The sequence below is a fragment of the Bicyclus anynana genome, chromosome 23 (assembly GCF_947172395.1).
Source record: "Bicyclus anynana chromosome 23, ilBicAnyn1.1, whole genome shotgun sequence".
Lineage (NCBI taxonomy): Eukaryota > Metazoa > Arthropoda > Insecta > Lepidoptera > Nymphalidae > Bicyclus > Bicyclus anynana.
In genome coordinates, this window is record NC_069105.1 from 6,238,858 (window position 1) to 6,254,957 (window position 16,100).

A 16,100-nucleotide genomic window follows, 5' to 3' on the forward strand; every position below is an offset into this window, starting at 1 on the left:
TATGGTTTTATTGGTGCCACTGAAATTGCCTCGGGGCGACAAATTATTACATTTTATCAGATTTATAGAAATAATTTGTACTCTGTTCATGTTTATCGTTCGTTGTGATATTGTAGGTAATTACGGCAGGTACCGGTCTGGAATGTCTGTGTCTCTATCTATTTCTTAGGTATCAGGAATTTTAATTATTGACGCATATCATCAATCTTTTATGTAGTCTGTGGTCGAATCATTAATATTATATACTGACGCCGCGCGGTTTCACCCGCATGGTTCCCGTTCCCGTAGGAATACTTGGATAATATATTCCTCGATAAATAGGCTATAAAAGTAAAACTGAAAGAATTTTTCAATTCGGACCAGAGGTTCCTTAGCGCGTTCTACCAAACTAACAAACTCTTCAGCTTTATAATAGAGGTATAGATATCAGCCTATTATACGGCACTTTATGGAACTTAGACCCATGATGTTCCGATACGGCTTGGCGGGATTAGGGGTGATAATGTTAAATTAATGGCCACTATTGGACGGTAATGATAATCAAAATACTCCTCGAGGTACTAGGGTGTAACCATCAAATTCCCAACTCTGAGCTTTTTAATGAAAATTTCTTATAAGAAAGAAAAGCTCAGCAGATGTTCTATCATTCGAACCCAGGATGTCGTGATTCGAAGCTACATAGGCTAAATAAGGTAGACTTCACACGTAGAGAATTTACAAAATTTCTCACGTAGCCAGTTTTCCTCAGACCAGATTCGAGCTTATGCCCTCCGAATAGAAGGCAGAGATCATATCCACTAGGCTATCACAGCTCTTTTACTTACTTGTTACTATAATTTAAATAAGACTAATTTATTACTAGATAACTAACAACATACCAATGGAAAGTAAATTTAAAACTGTTATAGTTGTTAAGAGTGTGCAATATGTAATTTGGTGGTTACAAATGGTTCTGGATCTCAGATTCTGGAAAAGTTAGGAGCCTGATATTTGGGTAAATGATATTTCAAAGTGTTAACTTCGTCATGACTATACAAAATACACAATTTGTAAAACTTTTCTCGACAGTTTATTTTTTTGAAAAATAGATGTTTTGCTCACATTTTGCTTTCAATCTCAGGGAAAGCAAACTTATTTTCTTAAATTTTTGTTTTGTATAGAAAATTAGGTATATATCTTGAACATGGCCATTTTGTTTTTCGTTATCTTGTTTAATTTACTTGCAATTAGGTAAAAATGGTTTTGGCGCTCACGTCATAAAATTTGCGTCGCGCGTCAGTCGCTCCGTGCTTTTCACTCACGTGGAAGTCATAATTTGGCGTCTCGTTTGCGCTTCGAATTTTATCCATATCGTACCGACGTGCTGCGCGCTCTTAAATGTAAAAGCTACAGAATAAGTTAAAGGAAACCTAGTAAAGCCAAAGAATAGTACATATGCCTTAGATTTAGATAAAGTACCTATGCTTTAGATTTAAATAAATTTAAAGTAATTAAAACTTTTGAAGAAATAAAAACTCAATTTATCAACAAGCATGTATAATTGCCAACATAACATTTACAACATTTTTGTTCTTTATTGTTTCTATTTAAGTAAACCGCCGACATAACTCTTTCTATAATTTAGTAAATCTTTAGATTCATATTACCGAAAACCTTAAAACTAGATTGATTGTATTCAACTACTTACTAGTTAGGTATGTACTATGTTTTTTTTTATTAATTGACAGGTTATTAATTGGCAGGATTATTTACGTTACAGGATTATTATTGACAGGACAGAATAATTAAACGTGATGTTTCAAAAGTGCTTGAATTTTGATTTGACTTGAATAGCTATGCCGAAATCTGAATTTAACAGTAAATAGACAGATCAAACTAACAGTAAGAAAGCAATGTGACCCACAAACTAGTAAATCATAACTGACGATGAATTATAATTAAAATAAAAAAAAATACTTAAAACTAAATCACAACTTGTTTCACAATCACAGCTCAGTTCTTATATTACAGATGTTATAGAACTCCCGCTCGCTCAGCAGGTACTCCTTAGTGTTGTTCTGGAACCGACTCCAGTCACAATGGCTGTTGGCTTCACAGCCTGTGAAGTGGAGGTTTTGCGCGGTGGACTCACCGGCCTTGGCCAGGTAGATCGGCTGGAAGAAAAATAAACTATCAGGGGATGTCATTTTATTAAGTACTAGTGGATGCCCGCGGGAATCAAGTTTTTCCGGAATCTAAAATAGCCTGTATATGTTGCTTAATGGGTTCCTCTTCAAACAAACGACGAGCAATTTATGCTCAGAGTATCTCTGCGTGATCGAATCAGAATTGATGATCCGCTGACGAACCAAAGTCACTGACATAGTTCAGCGAGTCGCGAAGCTGAAGTGGCAATGGGCAGGCCACATAGTTCGAAGAACCGATGGACGTTGGGGTCCTAAAGTGCTGGAACGGTGACCCCGCACTAGAAAGCGCAGTGTTAGTCGACCAGGTGGAGTGACGACATCAAGCGAGTCGTAGGGATTCGCTGGATGCAGCCGGCTCAGAATCGTGATGTTTGGAAGTTCCTACAAAAGGCCTATGTCCTGCAGTGGATGTCCATCGGCTTATATGATTGTGATGATGAATAACCTCCTCTATCTTTCAGTGAAAGTCAAAGTAAAATCGGTTTAGCCGTTCCAGTGATTATCCCGGAAATTTTAAAAAGTTCGTTTGTGTTTTTAAGTATCTTGTAAATAATTAAGCAACATTGAATTATTATGTGCGTTTTAAGAAATTTAATATCACGTGTCTAAAACTGTGACGGAAAAACATCGCGACGAAACTTGCATACTTGAGAATTTTCTTAATTCTCTGCGTGTGTGAAGTCTACCAATCCGCATTGGGTCAGCTGTTGGCCTGACCCCGCTCATTCTGAGAGGACACTCGTGCTCAGTAGTGAACCGAATATAGGTTGATAATGTTGATGAATGATGAAAAAATAGTTATTTTCAAATCACAGACAAACACTTCAATTTTGTTTATGTAATATATTAGCAAATAGAAAATTTACAATTTATTCAATATCAGTTATTAGCCTATTTTAACGAGCCATGCTTCTAAGAGAGAAGCTAAGGAGCTTATACTCACTTCAATGCGGGCTGGTACTTGGCAGGGAGATAATGTTTTGATTTTATAACGATGATTTTTGAGGGCCTCCGTGGCGCAAGGTATGTATGCCCAATGGATTTTCAGAGTCGGAGGCCCTGGGTTCGATACCCGGCTGCGCTGATTGAGGTTTTCTTAATTAGTACAGATCTAGCTGGTGGGAGGTTTTGGCTGTGGTTAGTGACCACCATACCGTCAAAGACGTACCGCGAAGCGATCTAGCGTTTCGGTACGATGTAAATGCCGTAACCGGGCGCAAACGCCGTAATTTACAAATAAGTATATTTGAAAAATATTAAAATAAATAACTTAAAAATCCTCAATTTTTGGGAGTTCAACGTTAGAATCATCGGAATTTGAATGACGTCAAATTGAAAATTGGGTCAGTTTTTTAAGTAAGTTGTTCTTATGATATGAATTGTACGCCACACTGGCGTACAATATTCATATAACATGCAAAAATGCACTGCCAACCCTGAGGACTCATTACGCAACGTATTAATGAAGGATTTCCATTTTGTAAAGTTTTTCGGGTATAGTGCCTACCCTAGTTGAAAACTTGTGCATACCACTGCCTATCACGGATCCGCTTAAGTGCAGTGAGCACAGCTTAAGTGCTTTTTGTGGTTCCTATGCAATCAAAAAATACAAGAAAAGATCTCTGGAGCAAGAACAAATTTGGATAATCCGAAAGTGCACGCCTCAAGTGCTATATTTTATACTAATATTAAAAAAAAACATACGCGTCGAATTGTGAACCTCCTCCTTATTTTTTGAAGTCGGTTAATAAAGAGGTAAAGTTTCCGGTGTTGTAGGCACCTCTGGATCTATTGAATAGATTTTGAAAATTCTTATATACCAGTTAGGTAGGTATGACACTCGCAAATAACGTGGCTTTCGAGTTCGAAAGCCACGTTATTTGCGAGTGTCATAGGCGATATTATATCCCCGGTATTCTCCCGGGAACAAGATACACGGGTGAAACCACGTCGGCTAGTATACGATAAATAGAGACATTTTTAAATGGTGAATCATTAAATACTTAATAAATAATTTGCATGCCAAATTGGCAAGATACATTTACCATCTACATCTACCGACCACCTGTATATATATAATGCATGTATCTGCCAATAAATAAATTGATTGATTAATTGATTGACTGAACTCTTCATAATCAAAGCTACATATACTTACCAATACAGTGAACTCTCCCGTACATTTGGACCGGTACATCTCCAGGCCGAACAGCGCGCCATACTCGGGCAGACTTTGTTCATGTCTCAGCACCTTGGTCACCTCCATAAGGGCCCCGATATTGAAGTCGTGGGCCGAGTACATACGGAACCGCTTCTGTACCTGTTTCCCCGCCACTATATCACTGGCAGCTTTGACGAAGTCGTTCAGAATAACTCCTGGGGATAGAAAACTGATCGATTAATATCATTATCAACCCATATTCGGCTCACTGCTGACTTCGAGTCTCCTTTCAGAATGAGAGGGGTTAGGCCAATAGTCCACCACGCTGGCCCAATGTGGATTGGCAGACTTCACACACGCAGATAATTAAGAAAATTCTCTGATATCCAGGTTTTCCTTCACCGTTTGAGACACGTGATATTTAATTTCTTAAAATGCACACAACAAAGTTGGAGGTGCATACACCGGACCGGATTCGAACCCACACTCTCCGGAATCGAAGGCAAAGGTCATTTAATTCGATTAATATCATCCTGAAAGATTCGATCGAAAACCTTAAAGGAATATAGAAAATAGTGGTGTTTTACGGCACACTTCGTTAAGGGCAGAGGATTAATTCCTGAAAAATAACCAGCAGTTTATTAAAGTAACTTTGACATTGGCTGGTGGGAGGCTTCGGCCGTGGCTAGTTACCACCCTACCGAAAAAAAACGTACCGCCAAGCGATTTAGCGATCCGGTTCGATGTCGTGTAGAAACCGAAAGGGGTGTGGAATTCATCCTACTCCTAACCAGTTAGCCCGCTTCCATCTAAGATTACATCATCACTTACCTAATCAGGTGAGATTGTAGTCAAGGGCTAACTTGTAAATAAAAACAAGACATATGTTGACTTATATTCGAAAAGTCATTACAACCCAAACTACTTGAAGAAAAGAAGAAAGGTAACTTTGCGTACATAAAATACGATAAACTCATAGTGAAGGAAAACTCTAAGACTACAGATAAAAGGAAAAGAGAGTTGTCCACCTCACCGCAAGCTGAATTACAGTCAAAAAAACAAATGCAAAATCTATCAAAGACCAACAGGATTAATGCTTTTGACATGATGAGAAGCCGATCTCATTCCCTGTCAACAATTCCAACGACAATTAAACAATAACAACTAGATACCGGCGATCGGAAACTGCAAACAAACATTAAAGATTCTAAAAAAATAGAAATGACACAACCTCCCCCAAGCCGGCTGGTCCCCGTGGGGGAAAAAGACCATAACCCTCCAACAATCATAGAAAAATCGACTAGGAAAACCAAACAACCCCAGCAGACTCTCAAAATTGGAACATTAAATGTAAGATCTTTAGCAAGAACAGAAAAGTTTATAGAACTGACATACCTATTACAAAAAATCAAAATAGATGTACTCGGCTTGGCAGAAGTCAGGAAGATGGGTTGTGCAATCGAAGAGCATGAAAAATACATTTTTTGTTACAAAGGTGAAACACTTGGCCAATATGGAGTTGGGTTCTTAATAAACAAAGAACATAAAAATAAAATCTCAAGTTTCACAGCGCTTTCAGATCGGGTTGCGCTACTTAAACTAAAATACGACAACCAACTGCTTACAATAATACAAGTATACGCACCAACTCACAATGCTGCAGATGAAGAAATCAACTCATTTTATGAAACTCTTCGGGAAGCTCAAAGCCAGGCAGGAGAAAACGTCCTCGTTATCGGTGATTTTAACGCAAAAATTGGCCAGATGAAAAAAATAGACGATAACGAAAGCCTTGTTTTGGGAAAATTCGGATACGGGAAGAGAAATGAAAGAGGAGACAAACTTATTAAATTCGCATTGGAACATAAAATGTCAGTCATGAACTCATTTTTCAAAGCTCGAGCAAATCGCAAATGGACCTGGCTATCGCCTTGTGGCAAAGTAAAAAACGAAATCGATTTTATTTTGTCAAATCACCGCTCCAAGATTACAAATGTTGAAGTACTACATGGCTTCGGATTCAGCTCCGATCATCGCTTGGTAAGAGCTACCTACATTCTAGACCAAGGCAAAAAGAGTAGAACTTCTTTCAAAGCACAACCTGTTCTGCTAAAGACAGATGAGGATATATCGATATATCTGAGGACCCTAGAAACCAATATAAACCAACTGGAAATAAAACACGTAGAAGAACAAGACATCCAACATTTTTACAACAAACTAGCTAACACTATCACCACCAGCCTCCCACGTAGATCAAATAAAACAAAACTAAAAACTAAAAACAAAATTCTCAGTGAATCTACTCAAACGCTTCTTAAAAGACGAACTGAACTTTTAAAAACAAAACAGAAAACTAAAAAAAATAGAGAAGAATTGAGTAAACTATTTAAAGCTACAAATAAAGCAATTAATAAGGACTACAAACACCATAGAAACAAAATAATAGAAACTAACCTAAAAGTCTACAGAAGCACGAAAAGAGCACACAAGGAATTGACCACCCATAAAAACTGGATCCAAAATTTAAAACTAAAATCAAAAGAACCTGAAACCAGACAAGATGTCATGAATTGCGCTACAGAATTCTATAAGGAGTTATATAAGAAAACAACAAACTCAATCTCTTGTACTGGAACCAAAGAAACCACAGATAGTTCCCCAGATATGTGTGATGTACCACCAGTGGATGACAGAGAAGTGACCAAACACATTAAAAAACTCAAAACAGACAAAAGCCCTGGTCCTGACGGCATACAAAATGAAATGTTAAAAGCCGGTGCTGTCATATTAGCCCGCCCACTAGCATATCTATTCAATAAAGTTCTTTACACAGGTCAAGTACCTGAGCAATGGAAACGGTCTGACATAATCCTTCTCTACAAAAAAGGAGACCCTCAAGATATAGCAAATTACCGCCCTATTAGCCTTCTTTCAAGTGTGTACAAACTATTTACATCAGTTCTACAGAGCCGATTGAGTCCAAAGATTGATGAATTCCAACCGGTAGAACAAGCGGGATTTCGTTCAGGATTTTCAACAACGGACCACATACAAGTTATGCAACAAATCACAGAAAAATACAGAGAATTGAATAGACCACTATACATTGCTTTTATCGACTACACTAAGGCGTTCGACACTATCTCTCACGATGCAATTTGGGAAGCTCTGAATAAATATCAAATTCAAGAAAATTATAAGAGAATACTGAAAAACATCTACAATAATAGCGTAAGTCACGTAAAACTAGAAGTACGAGGTCCTGATATACCAATCTGCAGAGGAGTGAGACAAGGCGACCCCCTCTCACCCAAATTATTTATACTAGTATTACAACAAATTTTCGATAATATCAACTGGCAGTCGATGGGGATAAGAGTAAATCAAGACCGACTTACTCACCTCAGATTCGCGGACGATATTGTCCTATTTGCTGAAACAAGTAAAGAACTAGAAATAATGATAAATATCTTAAATAAAGAAAGCGAAAAGGTTGGACTAAAAATGAACGAGAATAAAACAAAGGTAATGACGAACACCCACAGAAATGCTATAAACCTGAACGGAAAGCCACTTGAATATGTGAAAAACTATATATACCTAGGGAAACAAATATCATTCGAAGATAATAACGAAGAACAAGAGGTCGAACGGCGTATTAATATGAGCTGGAAAAAGTTCTGGTCCTTGAAGGAAATCCTAAAAGGAGATCTCCCCCTCCATATTAAGAAAACCGTCCTAGATACCTGTGTCCTACCTACTCTCACATATGGGTGCCAAACGTGGACTTACAACGCTAAAATAAAAACTAAAATAGCAGTATGCCAGAAAGCAATGGAAAGGGGTGTAATGAAAGTAAGAAGAATACAAAAAGTCAGGAGCGTACACATAAGACGTAAAACAAAAGTTATAGATGCCTTACAATATGCTCTAAAGCAGAAGTGGAGGTGGGCAGGTCATATAGCAAGATACACGGACAAAAGATGGACTTTAAAGACAACTGTATGGGAAGGACCAACTGGAAAAAGGAGAAGAGGGCGCCCCAAAAAAAGGTGGATAGATGATATACGAACAATAGCAGGAAATGATTGGATAAAGAAAGCTAAAGACAGAGAGGTCTGGAAAAAGCTGGAGGAGGCCTTTACCCGAGAAGGGGTTCCGATCAATGGTAACGAAGAAAGCGACAGCAATTAATATATTAACGCATTTTTTTTTAGTTTATAATATTATGTTAGTTTTTAAGTTTAAAAATTGCTTGTACGTTGTTATTTTTTTATTTGGATTGGAAATAAACAGGCTTATTATTATTATATATTATTATTATTCGAAATTGAGATTCTAGTGACAACCCTTCGTGGATATCATACAGTAGGTAGACGACATTTCTTAGTCGATTTGATGTTCATTTTAACTGGTTTTTAATAAAGACTAAAACAGTGAATAGGCCAGCAGGAGTCATAGAGACAAATGATGGAATTGTTTTCTGAGAAGCAATATTTTTTACGTGTAATTATAGGCATCTTTACACGGTCCACAGTAGGGCCAGATGGCCTTACTATGTGATATCCACCAGTAAGCACCGGATGACATTTTTATATCGAATCTCAATTTCGTATGTCAACTAGCACACGTCAAAGATAGTGAATTAGCCTGCAGACCTCCCTCCTTATAGGAAAGGTGGAAAAATACGTACGAGGGTTACCTATTCGTCATTTACAAACATCCACGAACTTAGTAGTATGATAAATCTATTCTATTTCAAAATTTCAGCACCATGTCTTGTCTTCGGCGATAGCTCATTTAAGCTTTGCAATACACTTAACCAAAAAGGCGAATGATTAGTAATAGTTTTAGTGCCCTACAGTACGAAGAAACAAAAATATGAACCCAAAACGAATCTCTTACAAGTCCCTTAATTCCTAGGTCTTTAAGAATTTTACTTTTAGATTAACTACAAGTAAAGCAAATTTCATTATTATTAGTAAACATCATAAAATAATAATGAAACAAGGCAATATTCTTATCCTTGGAAAACTTAATAAATCGAATAGTCTGAGAGGCAAATGCGTGACTTCCACATCTGTGAGTTCGTAGAATAAATTAATATATTAATACAATATTCATGTTGAGATGCCTAGGCTCGAAATTATGTGTCTATTGACCTAACACGAGAGTGGGTGAAGATTGACTTGAAATTAATTGCTGTGAATTTCATTAATACTAATTTCAATTTATCTATTTCTATCTTCAAGTCTAAACTAAAGATAAACGAAAGACTTTCGTTGACTGTTTTCGGATTTTACAGTTCTTTGGCCACATCTCCAGAAATCAGAGTTCAATTGAGCAGTTGGGATGAAAGGCCAGGTCGAAGGGATAAGGTCCAGAGGCCAAAGGGAGAATTCAAACTGTTGGACCGATTTAGTATTTCATAATGCCAAAAGTAACAGACCTGTGACAGCCCAGTGGATATGACCTCTGCCTCCGATTCCGGAGGGTGTGGGTTCGAATCCGATCCGGGGCATGCACCTCCAACTTTTCAGTTGTGTGCATTTTAAGAAATTAAATATCACGTGTCTCTAACAGTGAAGGAAAACATCGTGAGGAAACCTGCATACCAGAGAATTTTCATAATTCTCTGCGTGTTTGAAGTCTGCTAATCCGCATTGGCCCAGCATGGTGGACTATTGGCCTAACCCCTCTCATTCTAAGAGCCGAATATGGGTTGATAACCAAGAAAGCCAAAAGTGGAGAACTGGGAAAGCTTTGCACGTTGATGAAACCACGACCACTCTGCCAAGATTGCACGATTAAGCAGAAGAAGAAGAAGAATCAACAGTGAATAGACGTCTTTTAAGTAAACGCGTTTCACCTGATGCCGTATAATTGCTTACTATCATTGCGTAATTACTAATTACAGCTAAGCGCTTCCTTATATAACAATATCATCATTAGCAATCCATATTCAGGTCACTATTGAGCACGTGTCCTCTTAGAATGAGAGGGTTTATGCTAATATTCCATCACGCTGACCCAATGCGGGGTAAAATGTCAATTAGCAGACTTCATACTCTTAGAGAATTGAGAAAATTTTCAGGTTTCCTCACGATGTTTTTCCATCACCGTTTCGGGCACGTGATATTTAATTTCTTAAAATGTAAGTATCAGAAGGTGGATGCGCTGGACCGGATTGGAACCTGCGCCCTCTGAATCAAAGACCAGCCCATCTCAGGACATCTACTGGGCTATCATGGCTCTTAAAAAATATATGAGCTTAACCTATCTCTGAGTCTCGAGGTCGGATCGGGCTAACAAAATGTTGGATTTTTTTCCTTTCCTGCTTTTATTATAGTAGCAGTCCAGCCACACAACAATAACTATAGCTATAGATTTAATATAATACTAAGTACTTAGCTATAACTTTAATATAATACTAAGTACTTAGCTATAACTTTAATATAATACTAAGTACTTAGCTATAACTTTAATATAATAATAAGTACTTAGCTATAACTTTAATATAATACTAAGTACTTAGCTATAACTTTAATATAATACTAAGTACTTAGCTATAACTTTAATATAATACTAAGTATGTACTTAGCTATAACTTTAATATAATACTAAGTACTTGAATTCCGACTTGTCTTGCTCTTAGTCTAGCTAATTTTACTTTAAATTTTTAGCCTCTTTTTTCCATTTTCAATTAACTGACAGACACCCCACGGATTCATCCTCGTAGTTCTTATTCCCGTGGGAATACGGGAAATATGTTACTCGTAGATAAAGTAGCAGAAAAATGGAAAAACAAAAGTTTAAATAGGTCTTGTACTTTCAGAGTCTTAACTTAACACAAACAATAAAACATAACTAAACAAGAAAATCGAAATAAAAAAAAACAACTGACCTCCTCCAAGTCTTTTCATTTCGTCATAGCGGAAGTACAGTCGGTAAGCCAACCTCGCAGCTTCCCCCAGTTTGGGCAAAAGCGGTTTTGCCCATTCTGGAATATCGAGGCCTAGACTAACCTGAAACAGAAAACCATGCCATTAAAAATACTGAAGCATTTTTAACCGACTTCCAAAAAGGAGGAGGTTCTACGTTCGGCTGTATGTATGTTTTTTTTTTTTTTTTTTTTTTTTTTTTTTTATGTATGTCCAGCGATAATTCCGTCATTTGTGGACCGATTTTGAAAATTTTTTTTTTGTTTTGAAGGGTTTGATTCCAGGGTGGTCCCATTTTTTTCATGTCAGGATCTGATGATGGCATCCTGGAGAAATCGAGAGGAACTTTCGAAAATTGTAGAGACGGCTAGTGCGTTTGTTAGTGTTTCTATAAGGTATTTTAAACCACTACAATTTTATGAAGGTCTGGAGTTGGTCTGATGATGGAGCTGATACACAGACGATGGAACTCGTCAACGACTTACAGCAGGTACCTTTTGTTTGGGCTTGATTTATTTGTATTGATGAGAACTTTCCACCTAGATGGATTGTGACTGTATTAAGGGTCTGATGATGAAGACAAAGGACAGTGAAGAGAACTCCTCGACGGTTCACAGTAGCTACCTTGTGTTTGGACTTGATAAATTTGTATTGATGAGAACTTTCCACCTTGATGGGTTGTGACTGTATTAGGGGTCTGGTGATGAAGACGAAGAATAGTTAAGGGAACTCCTCGACGGTTCACAGTAGCTACCTTGTGTTTTGACTTGATAATTTTGTATTGATGAGAACTTTCCACCTGGATAGGTTGTGACTGTATTAAAGGTCTGGTGATGAAGATGAAGGAGAGTTAAGGGAACTCCTCGACGGTTCACAGTAGCTACCTTGTGTTTGGACTTGATAAATTTTATATTGATGAGAACTTTCCACCCATATGGATTGTGACTGCATAGGGGGTCTGGTGATGAAGACGGAGGACAGTCACCTTTCATGTTTTTCTGAATATTTATATTACATGTGGATAAAGGGGGAGTGACATTTTGTATATGAGTTAAGGTAGTATTTTTAAAATTGGGATTGTAGGACTTAGATACTTATCATAAGAAAATAACGTTTCAACTAATTGCTCATTAATTTTTGTTCACACTCAGTTAGGTGTGCTAACACTAAAAATTAAAAAATAAAAATTTTAATAAAAAAAAATTCAACCGACTTCCAACTCTAAAATTAACCTAAACTAAAAAGCAAAAAATAACATCTTACCTATGTGCTACCTTCTGATCAGTTTGAAGGCGGTGCCAATCCAGTGTCATGTTTTAATTAAAGCCGTTTCTGAAAGAACCACAGAAATTGTGTTATTTAAATGGCTTCAATTAAAACATCACTGGCTTGGCACCGCCTTCAAACTGATCAGAAGGTAGCACATAGGTAAGATGTTATTTTTTGCTTTTTAGTTTAGGTTAATTTTAGAGTTGGAAGTCGGTTGAATTTTTTTTTATTAAAATTTTTATAAATGAAGACAGACATTTCTATTGTTCAAAACTATTATTAAGTTTTAACTCAGACCAATTATAGAAGGACCTGTATCGCACTCATAGTCACGAACAAAATTGTCTGTCATTTTCTGAGGAAAACGAGCTTAGATTTGGTATATATCTTATACTAAACTAGAAGTTTTTGCCCGTTTTTCACACCACTCAATTATACAGAAAGGTATTTTTACGGAGTTCTTTAACCGACAAACACTATTACAACTATTTAATATCGATACTATAGAGACAGTTTTTATAATCCCATTAGATCGTTGATCAAATACTTTGACAGAAAAGTAACATCAAGCGAGGCAGGTCCTATACAATAATTGGTCTGAGAGTTTTAATGATATTCCAAAATAATAATAATTTTGACCAGAGACAATTGTCGTCAAGATGAGGCCGTCAATTTAAAATGCTAATTAGTTATGACTTTCCTGATTGACTATTTAGACCATTTTCCGCAGCTATTTATATCAACTTCATAATTTTGACTTTGTCATTTTCTTAGATAATTTTGTTTTGTTTAATCAAGTTGTTTTGACGACACCTCCGGCGCAGTTGGTGCTGTGGATGGAGGCCCTGGGTTTGATGCACAACTCGGGTCAGTTTAGGACTTTATATTTCGTAGATTCTCTTAATTTCTGCTCTGGTAGTACCACCCTACCGGCAAAGACGTACCGCCAAGTGATTTAGCGTTCCGATACGATGCCGCGTAGAAACCGTCTGAGGTATGGGCAGAATAAACTTGTACCTCTTCCAAGTAAGCCTGATTACATCTTAGAGTGCAGTCACTTAACATCAGGTGAGATGTCAAGGGTTAACTTGTCATAGAATAAAAAAGTAAGTAAAAGTACTGATAACCCTTCGTGGACATCATGTAATAGGAAAATAACATGTCTCAGTTGAATTGATGTTATTAATAAGAGAGAGAGAGAGATCTCTCTCTATTAAAAGGTTGTGTGACAGAAACTAGTTCCCACATCGCAAACTAGATGGCGCTGCGAGTATTTTAACTTGCGCTAGCGTTTGTCCGATTCGTAAATCATACAGGCATGCGACTTATGTTTTAATGAATTTTTGTTCGTGGATTATTTGACCAACCAACTAGTATATCGACAGTGTCCGCAGACGTGGAAGGCTGATAATATAAGAGTATCATTGTAAATTCTCAAATCTTGACGGCTTCCGTGGCGCAATGGTATGCGCGGTGGATTTACAAGACGGAAGTCGTAGGTTCGATCCCCGGCTGGACCGATTGAGGTTTCCTTAATTGGTCTAGGTCTGGCTGGTGGGAGGCTTCGGCCGTGGCTAGTTACCACCCTACCGGCAAAGACGTACCGCCAAGCGATTTAGCGTGCCGGTGCGATGCCGTGTAGAAACCGAAAGGAATGTGGATTCTCAACAAGTTAGCCCGCTTCCATCTTAGATTGCATCATCACTTACCATCAGGTAAGATAGTAGTCAAGGGCTAACTTGTAAAGAATTAAAAAAAAAAGAAAAAATCTCAATAAACACCGTTATTTATAGTTGTTAATATAATAATTAATAAAGTTAAAAACTAGACAATAGGCCAGCCAAATGATCCGAAGTCACATATGTTAACCAGCGAGACAGTTTTAGGGTTAGAATTACCTGACTCCTAAACAAATCGAATAGAGTCTCGAACAGAAGTGGATCTTCAGTGAAGTTCCTTCCCGTTTCCTTCTTCACAATTGTCACCAGGTCCCTGAACTGGACGAACTCTTGGTGAACAGACTCCTCTTTGGCCATCGCCATCAACTCCTTGAAACGCTTGCAGTTTGAGTAGTAACGAAGCTGAAAATACACATTTTAAATTCAATAACTAGTAGAAGGCAATCCGCTTACGAAAAATTGAGAGAATAATTTTAGTTATACTTAGCCATACAAGTATCATATTCAAGTTATCAACCCATATTAGACTTACTACTGAGCTCGAGTCTCCTCTCAGAATGAGAAGGGTTAGGCCAATAATCCACCACGCTGGCCTAATGCGGATTGGCAGACTTTACACACGCAGAGAATTAAGAAAATTCTCTGGTATGCAGGTTTCCTCACGATGTTTTCCTTCACCGATTGAGACACGTGATATTTAATTTCTTAAAATGCACACAACTGAAAAGTTGGAGGTGCATGCCCCGGACCGGATTCAAACCCACACCCTCTAGAATCAGAAGCAGAGGTGATATCAACTAGGATATCATGGCTCATACTATATACTCGTACGCAATGATAATTTTATACTATAGATCGGTTACGTCTCCACAAAATCATCGCAAAAAGTGAGTCGAATACAACACTGAGCGCACAGATGCACAATTTTGTCTTTAATTCCATTATATATTATTTATATATAGTTTTTATACTCCCTGAATTATACAATCCCTTTACAATTATACAGAGATCGTTATAAACTTTACTTTAGAGATGATTTCTGTAAGAATTTCAAAGATACAAAAGGCTTCAAATTTTCAATGGTAATGAGAATATTTTATGACTGTTATTTGTTGAGACATGCCGCAAAAACATGACAGAATTTAAATATTTGTAAAGCAACTTAAAATCTTACAGTAACGATTTTATACTTATTTTAGTACAAATATTACTGTGGGTATTTGCACTACAAGCATTAATACTGGTATAATTATTACACGTTGAGAGGGTCAATCACGCTCCTAATCAATATACTGTTGTGATTATTGATTACCAGACAATACACACGATGATTAATTTTTTCCTGCGTAATACAAAATTATTTTGTTTTGGCTTCGTTTTCTAAGAAATCTGAAGACTAAGTAGAGCGAGAAATGTTAAATAAGTAGCCTTTAATCTTTGTGGAGAAACTTCTTGATGTTTAACTTCTTAGCTTTAGTTGATTAGAGATTAGGAATCTATTAGATGAATTCTTTTTTCTTTTCAAAATGTTTTTACGCTTATACTTGTGTTCTCAGAATACAGAAAAACACTTTCTGTATTCTGTATGCTTTGTGTGTTTCAGTATTCGGAGCTTGTGGTTTAGTTCAATTATTATCATCTGTCCTATTTTTCTTGTTTCGACAACAGTCGTGCATGACAATATAGATAGACATTAAATACTAGCGCATAAAAAATGAGGCGCTGAAAAGAGGAAATTCAATGTAACTCAATGTTAGTTGTGGTCAACAACAAACGTTATTTAAACAAAAATACCTAAATATCGTCTATTATTATGTATATTACACATAAATAAATATTTAATGGCATTAAAGACAAAATT

The 16,100-nt window shown here is 37.0% G+C and overlaps 1 protein-coding gene across 1 annotated transcript in view; it reads right to left on the minus strand.

Moving 5' to 3' along the window:
* Positions 1-1,519: 1,519 nt before the first annotated feature.
* The window catches only part of LOC112055928 (venom acid phosphatase Acph-1), a 29,552-nt gene continuing 14,971 nt past the window's right edge, over positions 1,520-16,100 (minus strand). Inside the window, exons 5-8 of the mRNA XM_052888763.1 lie at positions 14,459-14,641; positions 11,255-11,375; positions 4,345-4,562; positions 1,520-2,153 (exon numbers count right to left, since the gene is read on the minus strand). Of these exons, the coding sequence (XP_052744723.1) occupies positions 1,986-2,153; positions 4,345-4,562; positions 11,255-11,375; positions 14,459-14,641 (690 nt within the window). The 3' untranslated portion in view covers positions 1,520-1,985. The remainder of the gene's footprint in view (positions 2,154-4,344; positions 4,563-11,254; positions 11,376-14,458; positions 14,642-16,100) is intronic.